Source organism: Chrysochloris asiatica, unplaced genomic scaffold (assembly GCF_000296735.1).
Source record: "Chrysochloris asiatica unplaced genomic scaffold, ChrAsi1.0 scaffold00019, whole genome shotgun sequence".
NCBI lineage: Eukaryota > Metazoa > Chordata > Mammalia > Afrosoricida > Chrysochloridae > Chrysochloris > Chrysochloris asiatica.
In genome coordinates this window covers 23,801,756-23,818,959 of record NW_006408537.1, presented here as the reverse complement: position 1 = coordinate 23,818,959, position 17,204 = coordinate 23,801,756, and the positions used below count along the sequence as shown (strand labels likewise).

Below are 17,204 nucleotides of genomic sequence, written 5' to 3'. Positions count from 1 at the left end.
AAAACTAATGTTCTCCCATGTAAAGTATCACATAATTCACAATAAAACATTAAAAAAAAAAAAAAAAAAGCCAAGAGAGGAGCATATCCTTTGGACCATGAGATCTCTGCATGCTGAATCTCTCTGATCTAGGAAACAGACAGTTGTGACATTGGAGGATCAGCAGAGAAGTGGAAGTAACATCAAGAGCTTGAGACAGAATATCAGGCTTTCCGGTCTAAAAGGCTTGCTTGCAGAGCAGGGTGCCTCACAAGCCTTTGTCTGGGAAGTTAGGTTTGCTGACTGGTAAGAGCATGAGCTGAGCTCCTTCAGGCTAATGTAAAGAAGGTTGGTAGAGTCATATCTGACCTCCACCTCTTGAGTATCGGCCTTGGGCTGGTGCTGAGTTTAATTAGCTTTCACTCTTGTAAAGTTAGAAACCTGACATGATCCCAATTACATTCTTACATTATCCAATAATATTTGTTTAATAGATGAATAAATCTGTAGGATAAGATTTTACATTCCTAAATCATAATCTAATAAACCACACACTTAGATTGGAAAAGAAATGCTGCAATGAAGAATACGATGGATTTAGTATTAGTAAAATATAGTCTTACTTTGAAAATAAGCAAAGGAAATATAGAAGTTATGAGACCTAAAACAGTATTTAAAGCCTCAAGACGGAAGGTCTATTTTCAAATTACAGTTATTTTTTGTATTTCTAATATACTAACTTTCTACCACCATATAAGAATTACACCTCCAGGTAGTATGTTTACATGATATATCGGTTTCCTAAGAAATGAATAAAACATTCACTTATAATTCTTAAAACAGAAAATAATCTATTCAATAAGAACTAAAATAAAGTTTTAGAAAAACAGGGAATGAAGTTAAACTCTATCCTTCAACTTCTTTTTACTACTTCCCCTTTGTCCTTCTTTCTCCAAACTTAAGAGAAAAAAAAAAAATGTAGGATCAAATATGATTTAAAACAGTTGCTTTTATAATGAAGAAAAACTATAAAAAAGCAGTTGACAATATGTGTAGATAAACACTGCACAGAACACACACCCCTTAAATATAAATGTGGTAACTTACTAAGCTGGCAACATGTATCTGCCATCCATGAGAAAAAATAAATTAAAATGAGCATTTCTCATTATCAACAGAGAAAGGGGGAAAAATCCAGCTATTAGGTTTAGTTGTAAAGTGTGTCGCTTCAGTTAACCAAAATGAAATTTTACTTTACATTCATACATCTTACAAAATGCTATCCTACAATTCTTTTGCTAAAAGGGGAAAATCCCTTTAAATGTTTTAAAAAATAGTTTTAACTAACAACAAAAATTTTTTTTAATAAAGAGAGAGAGAAACCGGGCCTCTTTATTTTAAATGTTGAAATGTCATGGTTTACACCAAGCCTTTGAAGATTACTTTGATATCTTCTCTTTCCCCCAAGGAACTCATTACTTGTTTTAGAGAGGCAATACTGACAGACACCAGCTTCCTCATTAAAGATCTTTTTTTGTGTGTGGGAAGCCAACAAACTAATCATTTGTTGTTAAGTGCTGTCGAGTTGGTTCTGACCCATAGCAACCCTATATAGGGTTTCTGAGGAGCAGCTGGTGAGCTTGAACCGCCCACTTGCAGTTCAAACTAATCATATATCATTGTCAAATTCAGTTAACAGGTACCTTTGGCATATTGAAGATACAAGCATTGTATTCATTGTAAATAAAGGATTCAATTGTTTTGGAATTCTAATGGTGACTATTATTATTGTGTATTACTTACCAAGTCCTAAAAGATCAACAGTGGGTTCTACAGTTTTTTTAGGGCTGGTACTCTTTTTAAGTTCCAATTGCTGATCTTCTTTCTTCTGCAGCTTTAAAGTAAACAATTAGATATATTGATTTTCTTTAATAATATGGAATAAGTCTTTTAAATCCCAAACAAACTCACTTTTGATAAAATTACTGTAGTTAAACATGAAGCATGATATAATGAAATCTACAGCATTTATTATTATACAAAAAGCAAATAACCACATGATCTTTGAGTCTGTGATAACAATTATTACATTTAAGACCCAAAAATAGTGACTACAAATATTTATATTTTAATAAATTGCTCTTAACCATTCATTTCTCTTTGTGCAATCTAGTTTTTTAAAGTACACTTAAAAACTCCATTTCATGTTGTTTACTAGCAACTTTTAACTTATTCCTGTTAGCCACAGTTAGGGATGGGTGACTACGATGGAATTCTCATAAGCATGCTGTGATTTCCACCACCCATATTGCTGATGTATTAAATAACACTGTGCTAAAGTTTAACAAGATAATCTTTGCTATGCTTTCATCCTTAGTTCACACTACTAAAATAACACCATTCTAGCTCTCCAAAGCCTAAGTGACACTTACACATTTCAAACTAGCCTTTTCTCACACAAAAAAACGTTCTGAAAGGTAGAATAAAAAGACCTACAGATACTGGATTTTCCTCAACTCTAAAGCTTGCTTCTAACTTAAAAAATACTTACTCATTCACTTAGTTCATTCTTCAAACTATCCTAAAAGATCATTTCTAAAGAATTCACAATTATCTGTTATATAATTGGTTACCTATTTGTTGGTACTACCAGGTGCTGTCAAATGGCTTCCGACTCATAGTGACCCTATCTATGTACAACAGAATGAAACACTGCCCAGACCTGCACCATTCTCACAATTGTTCCACTTCAGCCTACTGCTGCCGCCACTTTGCCAATCCATCTTGTTGGCAGACTTACTCTTCTTCACTCTCCTGGTAATATGTTCGAAGTATGAAGTCCAAGAGACCAAGTTTGGTTGTCCTGGCTTCTAAGGAGTGTTCTTGGCTGTACGCCTTCCAACATAGATAGATTTGTTCTTTGGCTTGGTACTTTCAATATTCTCCTCCAACACCATAACTAAAATGTATCAATTTTTCTACGGTCTTCCTTATTCATTGTTCAACTTTCACACACATGTAAGGTTACTGACAATACCCTGGCTTGGGGCAGGAGCACCTTAATACTCTAGTATCTTTGCTCTTCCACACTTTAAAGAGGTCTTATGCAGCAGATTTGCCTAATGCAATGCATCGTTTGATTTCCTGACTGCTGCTTCCATTAGTATTGATTGTGGATCCAAGCAAAACAAAGTCTTTGACAACTTTAATCTTTTCTCCATTTACCATGTGTTATGTTATGTATTGACACAGTGGTGAGGATTCTTGTTTTCTTTACACTGAGGTACAATCCATATTGAAGGCTAGCTATATAATCCTTAATCTTCATTGGTAATTATTTTAAGTCCTCTTTGCTTCCTTTCAGCAAGCAAGGCTGTTATCATCTGAATATCGTAGACAGTTAATAAGTCTTCCCCCAATTCTGATGCCACACTCTTCCTCATATAATTCAGCTTCTCCTCGTGAGCACAATTAAGTGTTCTGGAATATCCACTCTTAACAATATTGTCCATAGCTTGTCATGATCTGTATAATCATAAGCACCGGCCTTTGCATAATCAATACAGCACAAGTAAACATCTTCCTGGTATTCTCAACTTTCAGTCAAGATCCATTTGAAATCAGCAACGATATCTCTCATGCCTCATCCTCTTCTGAATCTGGCTTGAATTTCTGCCAGTTCCCTGCTGATGTACTGCTGCAGTCATTTTTTAATCATCTTAAGCAACATTTTACTTGTATGTTGGTGGCGGTGGTGGTTATGTACCGTGGAACCAGTTCCGACTCATATAGCGACCCTGTACAGGGTTTCTGTGGCTGTAAATCTTTATGGGAGCAGAAAGCCTCATCTCTCTTCTGTGGAACAGCTGGTAGTTCCGAACTGCTGACCTTAAGGTTCGCAGCCCAATTTGTAACCACTACGCTACCAGTACCTATTACAGATTTACAACTTCTAAGAACTTGTATCTAACCTTCCTTGTTTTCAGCTAAACTGCCTCCTTCAGAATTATTTTAACCAATTAATCTACCACCACAGATACCAGTTCTTTAGTGAACTTCTAAAATACAAAATTACCAGCCTGTGTCTTTAACCAAGTTCCTCAAGTTTATTATAAGTCATTTCAAATTCTCTATTCTTTCACTTTTCAATTTCAATATAGGTAAAATTTACCTAAGGATTATAAAATAATTTCAAAGAAAGTGTACTAGTAGTAACAGTTTTCAATTGATTATTTAAAATGCAAACTGGATGACCCTGAGTATATACACTCAAACCCATAAGGAAAGCTAAAGTTCAGTTAGCCATAAGGCATGCAAACTTCAAGTGTTCTATGAGACAACCCCAACAGTTTCCAGAGTAGTTCCTCAGTGGTTACACATACCAATAACAGTCTAAACAGCTTTTTATGCTTTGTTGTTGTTGTAAGCTGTCATCTTCCTACTCAAGGCAATGTTATGTATATAATATAATGGAACATTGCCTCATCCTATACCACCTTATCTATTGTTGTCTTATTGATGGTATTATGCTTGTTCTTGTTGTTGTGTGCCATCAGGTTGGTCCCGACTCATAGTGATCTTATATAGGGTTTCCAGGTCTGTACATCTTTGCAGGGACAAAAAGAACAGCTTCTCCCCAAGAACAGCTGGTGCGCTCATACTGCCAACCTTGTGGTTCACAGTCCAGTGCTTATCCTACAGAGCCACCATACTTTGTTGGTATTATGTTTGGAGGTACTTAAAAATCTAACACCTGGAATACTTTTATTTAGAGTAAAAAAATGTTACAGTTGTAAAGTAATGTAGATCACTTGGTCAATTTTATTCGTATTACAAATTAAACTGAAACTCAAATAGGGAAAGCGTTTTCTAGACCCAAATTCTAGAACTATTTATTTGGTATAACATTTTAATGAATTTCTTTTTTACATGGAAAGAAGCATGGGACAGAAATAAAACTTCCTATAAGTACTGTAGGATAAGCACTGGAATACCAACCAAAAAATCAGTGGTTCAAACCCAACAGTAGCTCCAGAGAAACTGACTCCACAGCACTTAACAACAACAACACAAGCTTCTTGCTGACTAAAAATCCTGAACCTCTTCAAGCTAATTTTAATTTTCAAATTCAAATTCAAATTCTGATTTATAATGCATCTTCCTACATGTGCTAAGTATAAAACTATACATGCATTTTCTAAAAAGCAGGAAAAATCACAAGTGAAACCATGCAGAGCTTCTCTAGTAATCTCTACTCCCCCTACCAGAACTGCTACAACTCAGAAAACATCTTTCCTTCCAGAGAGTCATTCACATGTCTGTGTCCTATCAGTTTCTTTCCTTATTCAGACTTCAACTGCACAATAATTAAATATTGGATGAGGAAGAATAAATAATAAATCTCTTTTATTTTCAAAACTCAAACAAAGAACCTCAAACACTTCAAATTGCAGCTCAAGAAATACAATAGGAAATCCTGAGTTTTTCCTTGTCCTTCATTCTAGTACTTGTAGCAACCTGACATTCTCTAAACAACATGCTGTATTTATCCTGAAAACTGTGCCTCATGATCATTCTGATATCCATTTACTTTCTACAACACAACATATTTGTTGCTTGATTTATTTAAAGCATATATCACCAGTGTTCAAGTTCAGAGATGAATTATAAACAAATTCCCAAAATGCATTCTAGTTAAACACTTTGGTTAACAAAACAAATTGATATGCATCACATTACAATATGTGGTTTCTTAACAAGCTCTTTTAACATGAAAACATAGCTGGTTGCTACCATTCTTGCCTAAAACAAGTAGCCACATTTACCAAGTATTTTCAAGATAAAAAGGTAGGAACTTTTGTTAAACAACAAAAATAATAATACACAAAACATATAGTTTGTACTTGTGTTCTCTAACATATCAATTACTGTTATACTTTACAAAGAACCGTTAAAAATATTTAAAATATAGCTACCATATAAACACAAGTATATAATATTTTGAAGCCAAATTTTAGAGGACATAAGAATGAATCTGTTACTATCTTATTAGGATTTATGGGCAGGGATTAATAAAATGCAGTAACAGTAAATCAAGACCTTAACAATGACATCTTCTCTGACATAATTGTCACTCTTTCAATATTACACATTCAGCTCAAGCATAACAAATCATATTTACGGAATCATTCACTATAAATTTTCCTACTACTAAAAACATCATATGGAACTTTTCTGTTAATATGTGAAGAAGGCAGTCAACTGTGAGCAGACAAAATTAAACAATCTATAATTCATTAAACAAAATATTCTAACAAGCAGAAACATACATCTGCTTAAATAGAGCAGTTTTATAAAATGTAATTTCCTAGATTCATATTGAGCATATGTCTCATTCAAATTATTAAGGCCTTTATTAGCAGAAACATCACCTGCCAATCTTTTGGTAATTCATAATGCTACTCTATAAAATGTAGTAGAATACAAACCTATTTAGTTCCCAACTCCAATTTTTATCGCTTCCTGTGAGAGTTCTCGTGTGGTGCTATGGGTTAATGTACTAAACAGCAAAGTAGGTTTGAAACACAAGGTCGGCGGTTCAGGCTCACCAGCCACTCCTCGGAAACCCTATACAGGGTCACTGTGGGTCAGAACTCACTCTATGGCACTTAACAACAACAACATGCCTTTAAAAGGAGTCCTGGTGTGGCACTATAGGATAAACACTGAGCTGCTAACTGCAAGTCAGCAGATCAAACCCACCTGCTCCTCCTCAGAAACCCTATACAGGGTTGATGACACACAACAATCCCTTTAAACAGACAACACAACAACCAATCCTCTACAATGTACTGTGCTATCTTTAGTTTGCCAGTTAATATAGTTAATGTAATATTAGTATAGAGTGTAAGAAGAGGGAAGTTATGCAACTTTCCACATTTTATAGAAAATTTTCTATAAATGTCTATAAAAGTGACATCTAAAACTATACCTTAGCTACTTTATCTATAATCAGTTTCCTATAACATTCATAGAACCATAAAACTGGAAAAGACATAAAATCCATTTTGTTCACCTCTTATTTACAGTGGTATAATTTTTTAAAATAGCTCTATGCATGACTAGAGTGGCAGAGGCTGATCTTACAAGACTCCATTCTTCTACATCAGGATGACTTTTGCTTAATAATTTCTAATGATGACAAATTAAATTTAAAAAAATATTTACCCAATGCTTATTATGAATGGATACTAATCTTCCAATAACAAAAAAAAAATACGCTGCAATAAACAAACCACAATCTGATAGAAGAGACAGGGCAGGTATACTAATAATTTTCAAGTAGAAGATAAGAAGGACCACATTAAAGTATGAGATGCTAAGGAGTTCAAAAGTAATGGTGGTGGTAGGTGATTAAGACTTTATGAAGGCAGTGATAATTGTTTTTGAAAAGTAAGAAAGATAGGATGGAAACTGACAGGTAGGAGTAAAAGTATCACACTAGGTACAGCGAGGATCATTCCCATCCCACCCCTTCAATACACAGGGTAGAAAGGGATGGGCAACTTGGACATTGGCTACCCAAAATGAGGGGAGAGGGGGTGGGAGGGGCTACAAAGGCAAGAAGTGACTGCCTTACAAGCTTTCAAGAGGGAGCCTAGATCCAGAGAGCGCAGAGAAAGGTAGAAGAATCTCCACTGAGTACTATCCAATCTCTCTGGGCGGGCTGATAAAAGGAGATGAAGATGGTACCCATGTGGTACAATTGTTGTTGTTGTTGTTGTTAGGTGCCATCGAGTTGGTACCAACCCATAGCGACCTTATGCACAGCAGAACGAAACACTGCCCGATCCTAGGCCAACCTCACTACTGTTGCCACGCTTGAGTCCATCAATGGTGCCATGTGACCAATCCATCTCGTTGGGGGTCTTCCTCATTTTCTCTGATCCTCCACCTTACCAAACATGACATCCTTCTCCAGTGACTGGTCGCTCCTGACAATATGTCCGAAGTATGAGAGATGATGTTTGGCCATCTTGGCCTCCAAGGAGCACTCTGGCTGTACTTCTTCCAACACGGATCTGTTGGTTCTTTTGGCAGCCCATGGCACTTTCAATATTCTCCTCCAACACCATAACTCAAAAGCATCAATTCTTCTATGGTCTTCCCTATTCACTTGTCCAGAGTTCGCATGCATATGAGATTACTGAAAATATCATGGCTTGGGTCAGGCGCACCTTAGTCCTCAAGCTGACATCTTCTCTCTTCAACACTTTAAAAAGGTCTTGTGCAGCGATGTGCCTAATGCAGTACGTCGTTTGATTTCTTGACTGCTGCTTTCTTGAGTGTTGACAGTTGATCCAAGAAGAATGAAGTCCTTGACAACGTCAATCTTTTCTCCGTTTATAAGAATGTGGTACAATAGTGAATAATTAATATCAGGACCGACTGTGATGGTTAAAAATGTAAAGGTCGACATTTTGTAGCAAAAGGAAGGAAGTGGTTGACTTTGCAGGCCTGGAGCGGAGGCCCCTGGTGCCATCAAGGAACAAGAGCGGAGTGTGAGACCCTAGCCAGTAATGCAAGAGATAGAGGCAGAGACAATGACATGGAGAGATGGAGTGGCTGGGGACTCTACACCCAGAGAGGAAGAGGGGCTGTATGCTGACGACCAGGGGGTAGGCTTGGGAGTGTACCCTTTGGTTGGCTGATGATGCATGTAGGGGATTGCAACCATGGCAATGTAACAACACAGGACGAATGTAAAGCTAATGTTCTCCCATGTAAACTATCACATAATTCATAATAAAACAGTTTTAAAAATATGTATCTCACTAGGAAAACTGACCACAGGAAAGTAGGAAGCAGATTAGACAGATCTAACTAAAGTTCAGGTCTGAGTGTAAAGAAATAATAAAAGACAAATCTGAGCTAGTAAATTGTTGGTGTTAAGTGCCGTCAAGTTGGTTCCAACCCATAGCGACTCTGTATAGGGTTTCTGAGGAGCAGCTGGTAAGCTTGAACCACCAACCTTGCAGTTCAAATGGCTTTGCAGTCTGGCACATTAACCCACAGTGCCACAGAAGGATCTGAATAGTCAACTAGAGCTAGTAATTACGTCACTGATTTTCAACTGAGGCAGTAAAAAGAAGTGTGTTGTGCTTATGAACTGTTGTTGCTGTTGTTAAATGCCGTCAAGTTGGTTCCGGCCCATAGCGACCCTGTACAGGGTTTCTGAGACTGTAAATCTTTACGGGAGCAGAACGCCTCATCTTTCTCCCACAAAGAAGCTGGTAGTTTCAGACTGCTAAGCGTGAAGTTAGCAGCCCAACTCATAACCACTATGCTACCAGAGCTCCTTTTATGAACTGTACACTGAGGAATAACTATTTGAGCACCACCATTATAAGCATGGATATGTGTGATTTAACATTATCCAAATAATCCTTTACAAAGATTAACATTAACCTACTATCTCATTAGGTCCTGGAATCTAAGGGAACTATTATCCCAAACAATGTATCATTGATGCAATTTACTTGATATGGCTCTTCTGGTCATAATCTTTGTAAGCTTTCACCCAAAACCTGGGTAGGGCCATGCAGACTGGCTGTATGAAACTCAAACACAGGGTTAGAAGCAGAAGCAGGAATGGGGGATCTCACTACCATTAAGAAAGATGAGCCAGGAATGGAGTGTGTACATTGGATCCCAAGATCCCTGCACACTGAACCTCCTCGACCTAGGAGACAGAGAGCTGTGACAACAAATAAGTGGCAGCAGCACACCAAGTATGAGACAGAGTGGCTCCCAGGACAGAGTGTGAGAAAGCTGAGTGCCTTCAGGCATGAAGCTTGCTTACAGAGAAGGCTGAGAGGGATGGGGAGAAGGAGGGAAGTTTGCTGACTCACCAAGGTAAATTGAGGCCTAGTGACTTAAGGCTGATGCTACTGAAGGAGTGGCGTGCCCTTAGGACATTTAACAACAGCACTAAAAGAGCTTTGAGCCATTGCACAGGGTAGAGAATAAGGCACCATGTAGCTTAGAGCATGAGGACCAGAGGAGAGTGGCTGAGAAGAGGTTGACCTAATCAAACTATACCCTGAATTGTAGATCCTGAACTGTAATCTGTTAACTTTCTTATTAAACACTACAACTGTGAGTATGGTCTATGAGCTCTATGTGGTCATTTCAATGAATTATCAAATTCAGTAGAGACAATAGAGTGTCTTCGGAGGAGGAAGTTGGTTGTGTCAGAACTGGTAACAGAGGTTATAGGGTAGAGGCATGTCTAATCTCCGTCTCATAGTTATCAGCCTTGAGCTAATGCTGAGGTTGATTATCATTCCCCCTGCTGAAGTCAGAGCTAATCAGAGGTAGTCCCTCCACCATTTTTACAACTGGGCTGGAGAAGATTCATAGAAATTTCAGAAGTTGAAAGGGCCATAAAAGACATGTAGTCACTGACACCACTGAATAGTGCTGGAACATACAGGGCTTATTGCTGTTGTTGTTAAGTGCCATCGAGTAGATTCCAACCCATAGTAACTCTGTATTGGGTTCCAAGGAGCAGCTGGTGAGCTTGAACCACCGACCTTCTAGTTCAAATGACTCTACAGTATGATGCATTAGCCCACAATGAATACCTTCAGGGAACAAGCTGCTGGTCCTGGAGACTCAGGACCATAGTCTCAAGGGACACCATGGTCAACTGATATAGCACAGTCCCCCTAAGACAATGTTCTATATCCTACTTTGGTGAGTAGCGACAGGGACCTTAAAAGTTCACGAATGGCCATCTAAGGTACAAGTACTGGTCTCTCCACGTGCAAAGGAAAGTAGAGTGGTGAAAATTGAAGACTCTTGGAATCAATTAGTCCAATGGACTAATGGAGCTCATGAACATCAGTCTCCATGACTGTGAGACAAGAAGAAATAGATGGTGCCAAGCTACCACTATCAACTGCTCTGAAAGAAAATCCTGGGTAGAGTGGGAAAAAATGTAGAACAAAACTCAAATTCATAAAAAAATACTGCACTTACTGGTCAAAAAGAGACTGGAAGAAACTGAGACTATGGCCCTCGGTCATCCTTCAGATCTGAAATGGAACTCACCCTTGTGGCCCAATTTTAGACAAGCAGTGGCGGCGGTTATGTGTTGTGGAGTCAGTTCCAACTCAAAGCAGGTAAGTTGTTGTTGTTGTTGTTGTTGTTATGTTCTGTGGAGTCGGTTCTGACTCATAGTGACCCTGTTCAGGGTTTCCAAGGCTATAAATCTTTACAGGAGCAGAAAGCCTCATCTTTCTCCCATGGAACAGCTGGTAGTTCTGAACTGCAGACCTTGGTTTTTGCAGCCCGATATTAGGTGTGAAAACAACACTGGTAAGGTATGTTCACCACGGAATGGTTAACCATTCATAACCAAAAGGGCAGCATTTCCTAAGGACAAAGTTCTGAAGGACTGGATGGAAGGAGGATGGGATGAAAATAAGAACCACAGGGGGGAAGTGGGATAACTGATGTTACATGGGGGGACTGCAATCACTGAGTTGAAACAAATTATATGGTTTGTTGTAGATAAAACTGACGCTCTTCTATGTAAAGCTTCATTCAATTCACAATAAAGTTTTTGCTTTTTTTTAAAAAAAAAAAGATAACTCAGTCAATTGATTACATGATGAATATAATGCCACTACCTTTTCTCTCCTCAGCCAGTCTCTCTGTGAAAGTTTCCAGTATTATAGAATTATTGGAGATGATGGTACAGCATATTCTATATATATGTTGTTGTTGTTAAGTGCTGTCGAGTCGGTTCCGACCAATAGCGACCCTGAACAGGGTTACCGAGGTTGTAAATCTTTATGAGAGCAGAAAGCCTCCTCTTTCTCCTGCGGAGCGGCTGGTAGTTTCGAACTGCTGACCTTGTGGTTCGCAGGCCAATTCGTAACCACTATGCTACCGGAGCTCCTTATTCTACATAAATGGACAATTCTAAATATTCTTTTTCCTTCTCAGGCAGCAGCCATGCAGAAAACAAATGGCTGAATGAAGAAGTGAGCACAAAACAGCTGTAGTATATTTCAAAGATGTCTACAAAGCCTTTGGTCACTCAAGATTCCTCACTGTTTTCTTTTGTACTGTCGTATCCAGAGCAATAGAAGTGTTCCTGTATTGATTCCAAAATTTTAGATTTACCCAAATCTGTTGGTATATTTATGCTTAGCATCTTTGAGGAACAAATTCTGTCATGTAAAGTGTTAACTAGTCTTTACAGCTTGGTCATTTGAAAATTTTAATAATGACATTAATGTACTCAAAAAAAACAAAACCTAGGACTGAAGAACGTAGAACACTCCCTCCACACTGACATTATTTCTGCTAATTTGACATCTTTGGGTACAGCTGTCCATCCACTTCACAAAGCTACCCCACTGCCTGCTCATCACGCCCACCTGTATACATACTGACACTAAGAATATCCAAGAATCTCAACCAATACGCCTAGTTTAACAGAAACTGTTGTTAGGAAACTCATGAGCACAACTAGTGAGCATGGCTAACACTCTGAAAAAAGATGCAAACAATTAAACAAAAACAAAATCCAACTGAGTTTTCACAGAATCCATGTCAAGCTGAATGGTATTCACAATACACTTAGGCTTTCCTTCTAGAAATCAGTATATCTGTTCATCTCTAATCTTTTGGCTCCAATCTTAGTTTGTATAACTGTTAAAGAACAACCTACAATGCTGTACAAGGAGCTCTGGTAACATAGTGGTTACGAGTTGGGCTGCTAATAACCTCAAGGTCAGCAATTCAAAACTACCAGTGGTTCCTAGGGTCGCTAAGGGCCAGAACTGACTTGACCGCCAGAACTGACTCAACAATGCTTTACATATATGAGCTGCACATTTTTTCAATATTCAACACCAACAACAAAAGGGTTGACTTCATGGCTATGTATTGTGAATTGAATTGTTGTTGTTATGTGCCGTGGAGTCGGTTCATAGTGATCCTGCACAGGGTTTCCGAGGTTGTTAATCTTTACAGGAGTAGAAAGCCTCAACTTTCTCCCACGGAACAGCTGGTAGTTTCAAACTGCTGACCCTGAGGTTAGCAGCCCGATTCGTAACCACATGTCCCTCTAAAATATGTGTTGTAAATCCTGACATTTTATACCTGAGGTTTTAATCCAATCTGGGAAAAGGTAATCTTTGTTAATGAGGAAAGACTCCTGTAGGGTATCTTGAGTCAATATCTTTTGAGATATGCAAGAGATTAAACAATCTAGTAGAGGAGAGATACCAAGATACAAGGAGACCTCCAAGGAAACAGGAATCAGAAACAGAAGAGACAAGACTCTCCTCCAGAGCTGACAGAAAAAGAAAACCTTCTCCTAGAGCCAATGCACTGAATTCAGACTTCTAGCCTCCTAAACTGAGAGAGCTCTGGTAGCGTAGTAGTTACGAATCGGGCTGCGAACCGCAAGGTCAGCAGTTCACAACTACCAGCCGCTCCGCAGGAGAAAGATGAGGCGTTCTGCTCCCGTAAAAATTAACAGCCTCAGAAACCCTTTGCAGGGTCATTATGAGTTGGAACCAACTCCATGGCACATAACAACAACAACAAAACTGTGAGAATAAAATTTATGTTTGTTAAAGCCAGTCCACTTTGTTGCATATCTTTACAGCAGCATTAGATAACTGAGACAAGGGTAATCTATATATACCAGGTTTAATGCTTTGGTCCTGCTGTGGCGCTGTGGGTTAATGCGCCAGACTGCAAAGCTGTTTGAACTGCAAGGTCAGCAGTTCAAGCTCACCAGCTGTTCCTTGGAAACCCTATACTGGGTCGCTATGGGTCGGAATCCACTCGATGGCACTAAACAACAACAACATATAGCATAGTGGTTACGAATCAGGCTGCGAATCTTAAGGTCAGCAGTTCAAAACTACCAGCTGCTCCGCAGGAGAAAGATGAGATTTTCTGCTCCTGTAAAGATTTACAGCCTCAGAACCCCTGACAGGGTCGCTATGAGTCGGAACCGACTCCATGGCACTTAACAACAATTCCCACCCTGAAACCCTTAATAATAAAGGAGCATACACATAAACACAATGTTGTTGTTAAATGCCATTGAGTCGGTTCTGACTCATAGTGACCTTGTATATAGGGTTTCCAAGGAGTAGCTGGTGGGTTTGAATTGCAAACCTTGTGGTTCGCAGCCCAGCACTTATTCTATAGCTCTATACCAGGATTTCCATAAACACAATCTGTTGCTGTTGTTTAGTGCTGTCGAGTCAGTTCCGACTCATAGCGACCCTATATAGGGTTTCCAAGGAGTGGCTGGTGAGCTTGAAATGCCAACCTTGCAGATCAAACCGACTTTGCAGTCTAGCACGTTAACCCACAAGCGTCACAAATAGATACATGCAATATGTATGCCCACCATGATTCCTTGCTCCACTGTTCACATCCAGAACTTACAATGCTCCATGAGCTCAGAACTCACAACAGTAAATAAGGGTGCTGTTAGCCCCAATAGGCCATGATTTCTGTTCCAATCAGAACTTGCTATGAGGGCAAAAGAATACTTTATGAAACCAGAAAAAAACAAGGAACACTCATACGCTTTCTTACTCTTGTCACTTCCCTTTAATGGTCAACCACTTACATGTGATAGACTAAGAAAACTGAAAAATAGGCAACCCCTAGTTCTTTTTCCACAGTTTTTTTTCTTATCTATCAGTAAGCTGAAATTAGAGTGTTGATAGAATATGTGCATATCAAAACCTAAAATACATAATTTAGGAGAATTCCAATAAGATGGCAACATAAACAGATATCACTCCTTCCATCCCCAGCAAATACAACAAGGAAACGATGATGCTTGGCTTTCAGAGACTCTGAATCACAGAGCAAAGGAAAAACACTGAAGAACTATATATACAGGCAAGAATCAACAAATCAGTGAGTCACATATCCCTTCTCCCAAATCATCTCTCCAGCCACATGGGCCACCACTGCTAGCTGTCAACAGGGGAAGTGGCCCCAGAACAAGAGCTTGGCACCCTAACCAGCACACTCTCTAAATGTGCAATGAGTAAGGACCCCAAACGTCTGCTCTGAAATCAACAAAAGAGACCATCTGGATGTCCGTTCCAGTTATGCCAGGATGTCCACCACCCAGAAAGTTGTTGGCTGCAATTGTTAGAGAAGGCCCCAGTAGTGGAGTCTACTGTCTTAATCAACTATCTACCTGTTTCCCTACCATAGCTTGGGCCTCTGAAATAGGACGGGCCCTCCCAAGGAGTCAGGTCAGGTCTGTGTGCTCCCCCTTCTGTTCAGTACTGATGACTGTTGACTGAGGTAGCTATGTGCTAAGAAGTATCTTTAGTATAGGCTCCACCCATAATCAACATACTTCAGGGGGGCTCTGATAACAAAAAGGCTGATATCCCTAGGGAGCACTCAAAGTGGGACAACTCTTCCTTCAACTGACTGCTATGAACTCCCATAGGGGGTTTCCTGCATGGACCACAAGGTGAGTTACCTAAATAAAGACTGCTCCCCCAACCACCACAAGGTCACTGGAGCTCTCAAACCAGTATACAGATCCCTCTGAGGTCTTTCTGGGAAGTACCTGACCTCCTACTACTGAAATGGACAAGAGTCGGCTTGCAATTCCCCTGAATGCCAATTCAGACATAAGCAGCCCCCACAAAGCAGGAAAGGAGGCCTCAGACAAACCCAAAAACAACAGCTATCCCTGAAGGGGGCTCACCAGATGTGGATTTTTTTTTTCACTAAAAACATGATTGCAAAAACAGAGAGGGAATGGAGTAGTCATCAGAAAGAGAGGCCCACATTCCCTAGTGGACAGATTAATTAGTACACGGTATCTCATCTGAGTGGCAGTGCTGCTGGTGGACAGACTGACCACAGTGTTCCCATGGTATGCTTGGGAAAGATTAAAATTAAAAATTGAGACTGGGAACTTTTAAATTGCTACCACAGAAAAGATAAGGACATGGTAAGCAAAGGCTCAAGTCTCTGCCTACCTAAGAGATTCTTGCAGAAAATAGCCTGGGCAAAACCTCCAAATACTGGGGAGACATGAGAAAGTTAATACCCTCAAAAATTCCAATTCACTAACATAAACTCATAAGACATGCAAAGAACAGAGAAATAAAATACCATTCAAATAAACATGATAAAGGGAGTGAAGGATATGAAAGTGCAATTAGGGATGATCAAATAATTTTTTAAAAAAAGGAATATAATACAACATTAGCCATGATTACAGGAAAAAGACAAAAAGCCAAGAGAAGAGAAAATGCACAGATAAAACGAGTATCAAAAAAAAAAAGACACTGTAACTAAAAGGGGCAATAATTGAAATGGGAAATACAATAAAAGGACTTAAACCAACAGATTGTATCAGTCAAAGGAAAGAATCATACAGAATTTGAAGACAGTTAAAATTACAGATATTGAGAGCAATGAAAACAGAGGCTCAAGCAGGTTGAGCACAATTTGATAGAATTATGAGGACAAGTTTTAACATAAGCATAATGAGGTATAACACTGTCTGTGATAAGATAACATCCTTGCACCTACATGAAAGGCCAGTTAATACCACTACTATTCAAATTTATGCACCAACCACTAAAGTCAGTGAGGATGAAATAGAAGAATTCTACCAACTTTTTCACTCTGAAATCGATCACACATGCAATCAAGATGTATTGATCAATACTGATGACTGGAATGCAAAGGTTGGGAGCAAAGAAAAAGAAAGGATCAGTAGTTGGGAAATATGGCCTTTGTGATAGAAATGATGCTGTAGAATACATGATAGAATTCTGCAAAACCAATGATTTGTTCATTTGAAATAACCTTCTTTAGACAGCATAAGACACGACTACACACATGGACATCACCATATGTAATACACAGGAATCAAATTGACTACATCTGCGGAAAGAGACGACGGAAAAGCTCTAAGTGAAAACAAGGCCAGGGGCAGACTGGAACAGACCATCAATTACTCAGATGCAAATTCAAAATGAAGCTGAAGAAAATGAAAAAAAGTCCATGAGAGACAAAATATGACCTTGAATATAACCCACCTAAATTTAGAGATCATCTGAAGAACAGATTTGATACGTTAAACACAAAAGACTGAAGAACAGGAGAGTTGTGGGATGACATCAAGAACATCA

General features: G+C 38.9%; 1 protein-coding gene across 2 annotated transcripts in view; it reads right to left on the bottom strand.

Annotated features, from left to right (window-relative positions):
- Positions 1 to 17,204, bottom strand: part of SMAP1 (small ArfGAP 1) — a 196,535-nt gene that overhangs the window by 31,041 nt on the left and 148,290 nt on the right. For both annotated transcript variants that reach the window (XM_006835751.1, XM_006835752.1), the window contains one exon: positions 1,783 to 1,873. In XM_006835751.1, the coding sequence (XP_006835814.1) occupies positions 1,783 to 1,873 (91 nt within the window). The remainder of the gene's footprint in view (positions 1 to 1,782; positions 1,874 to 17,204) is intronic.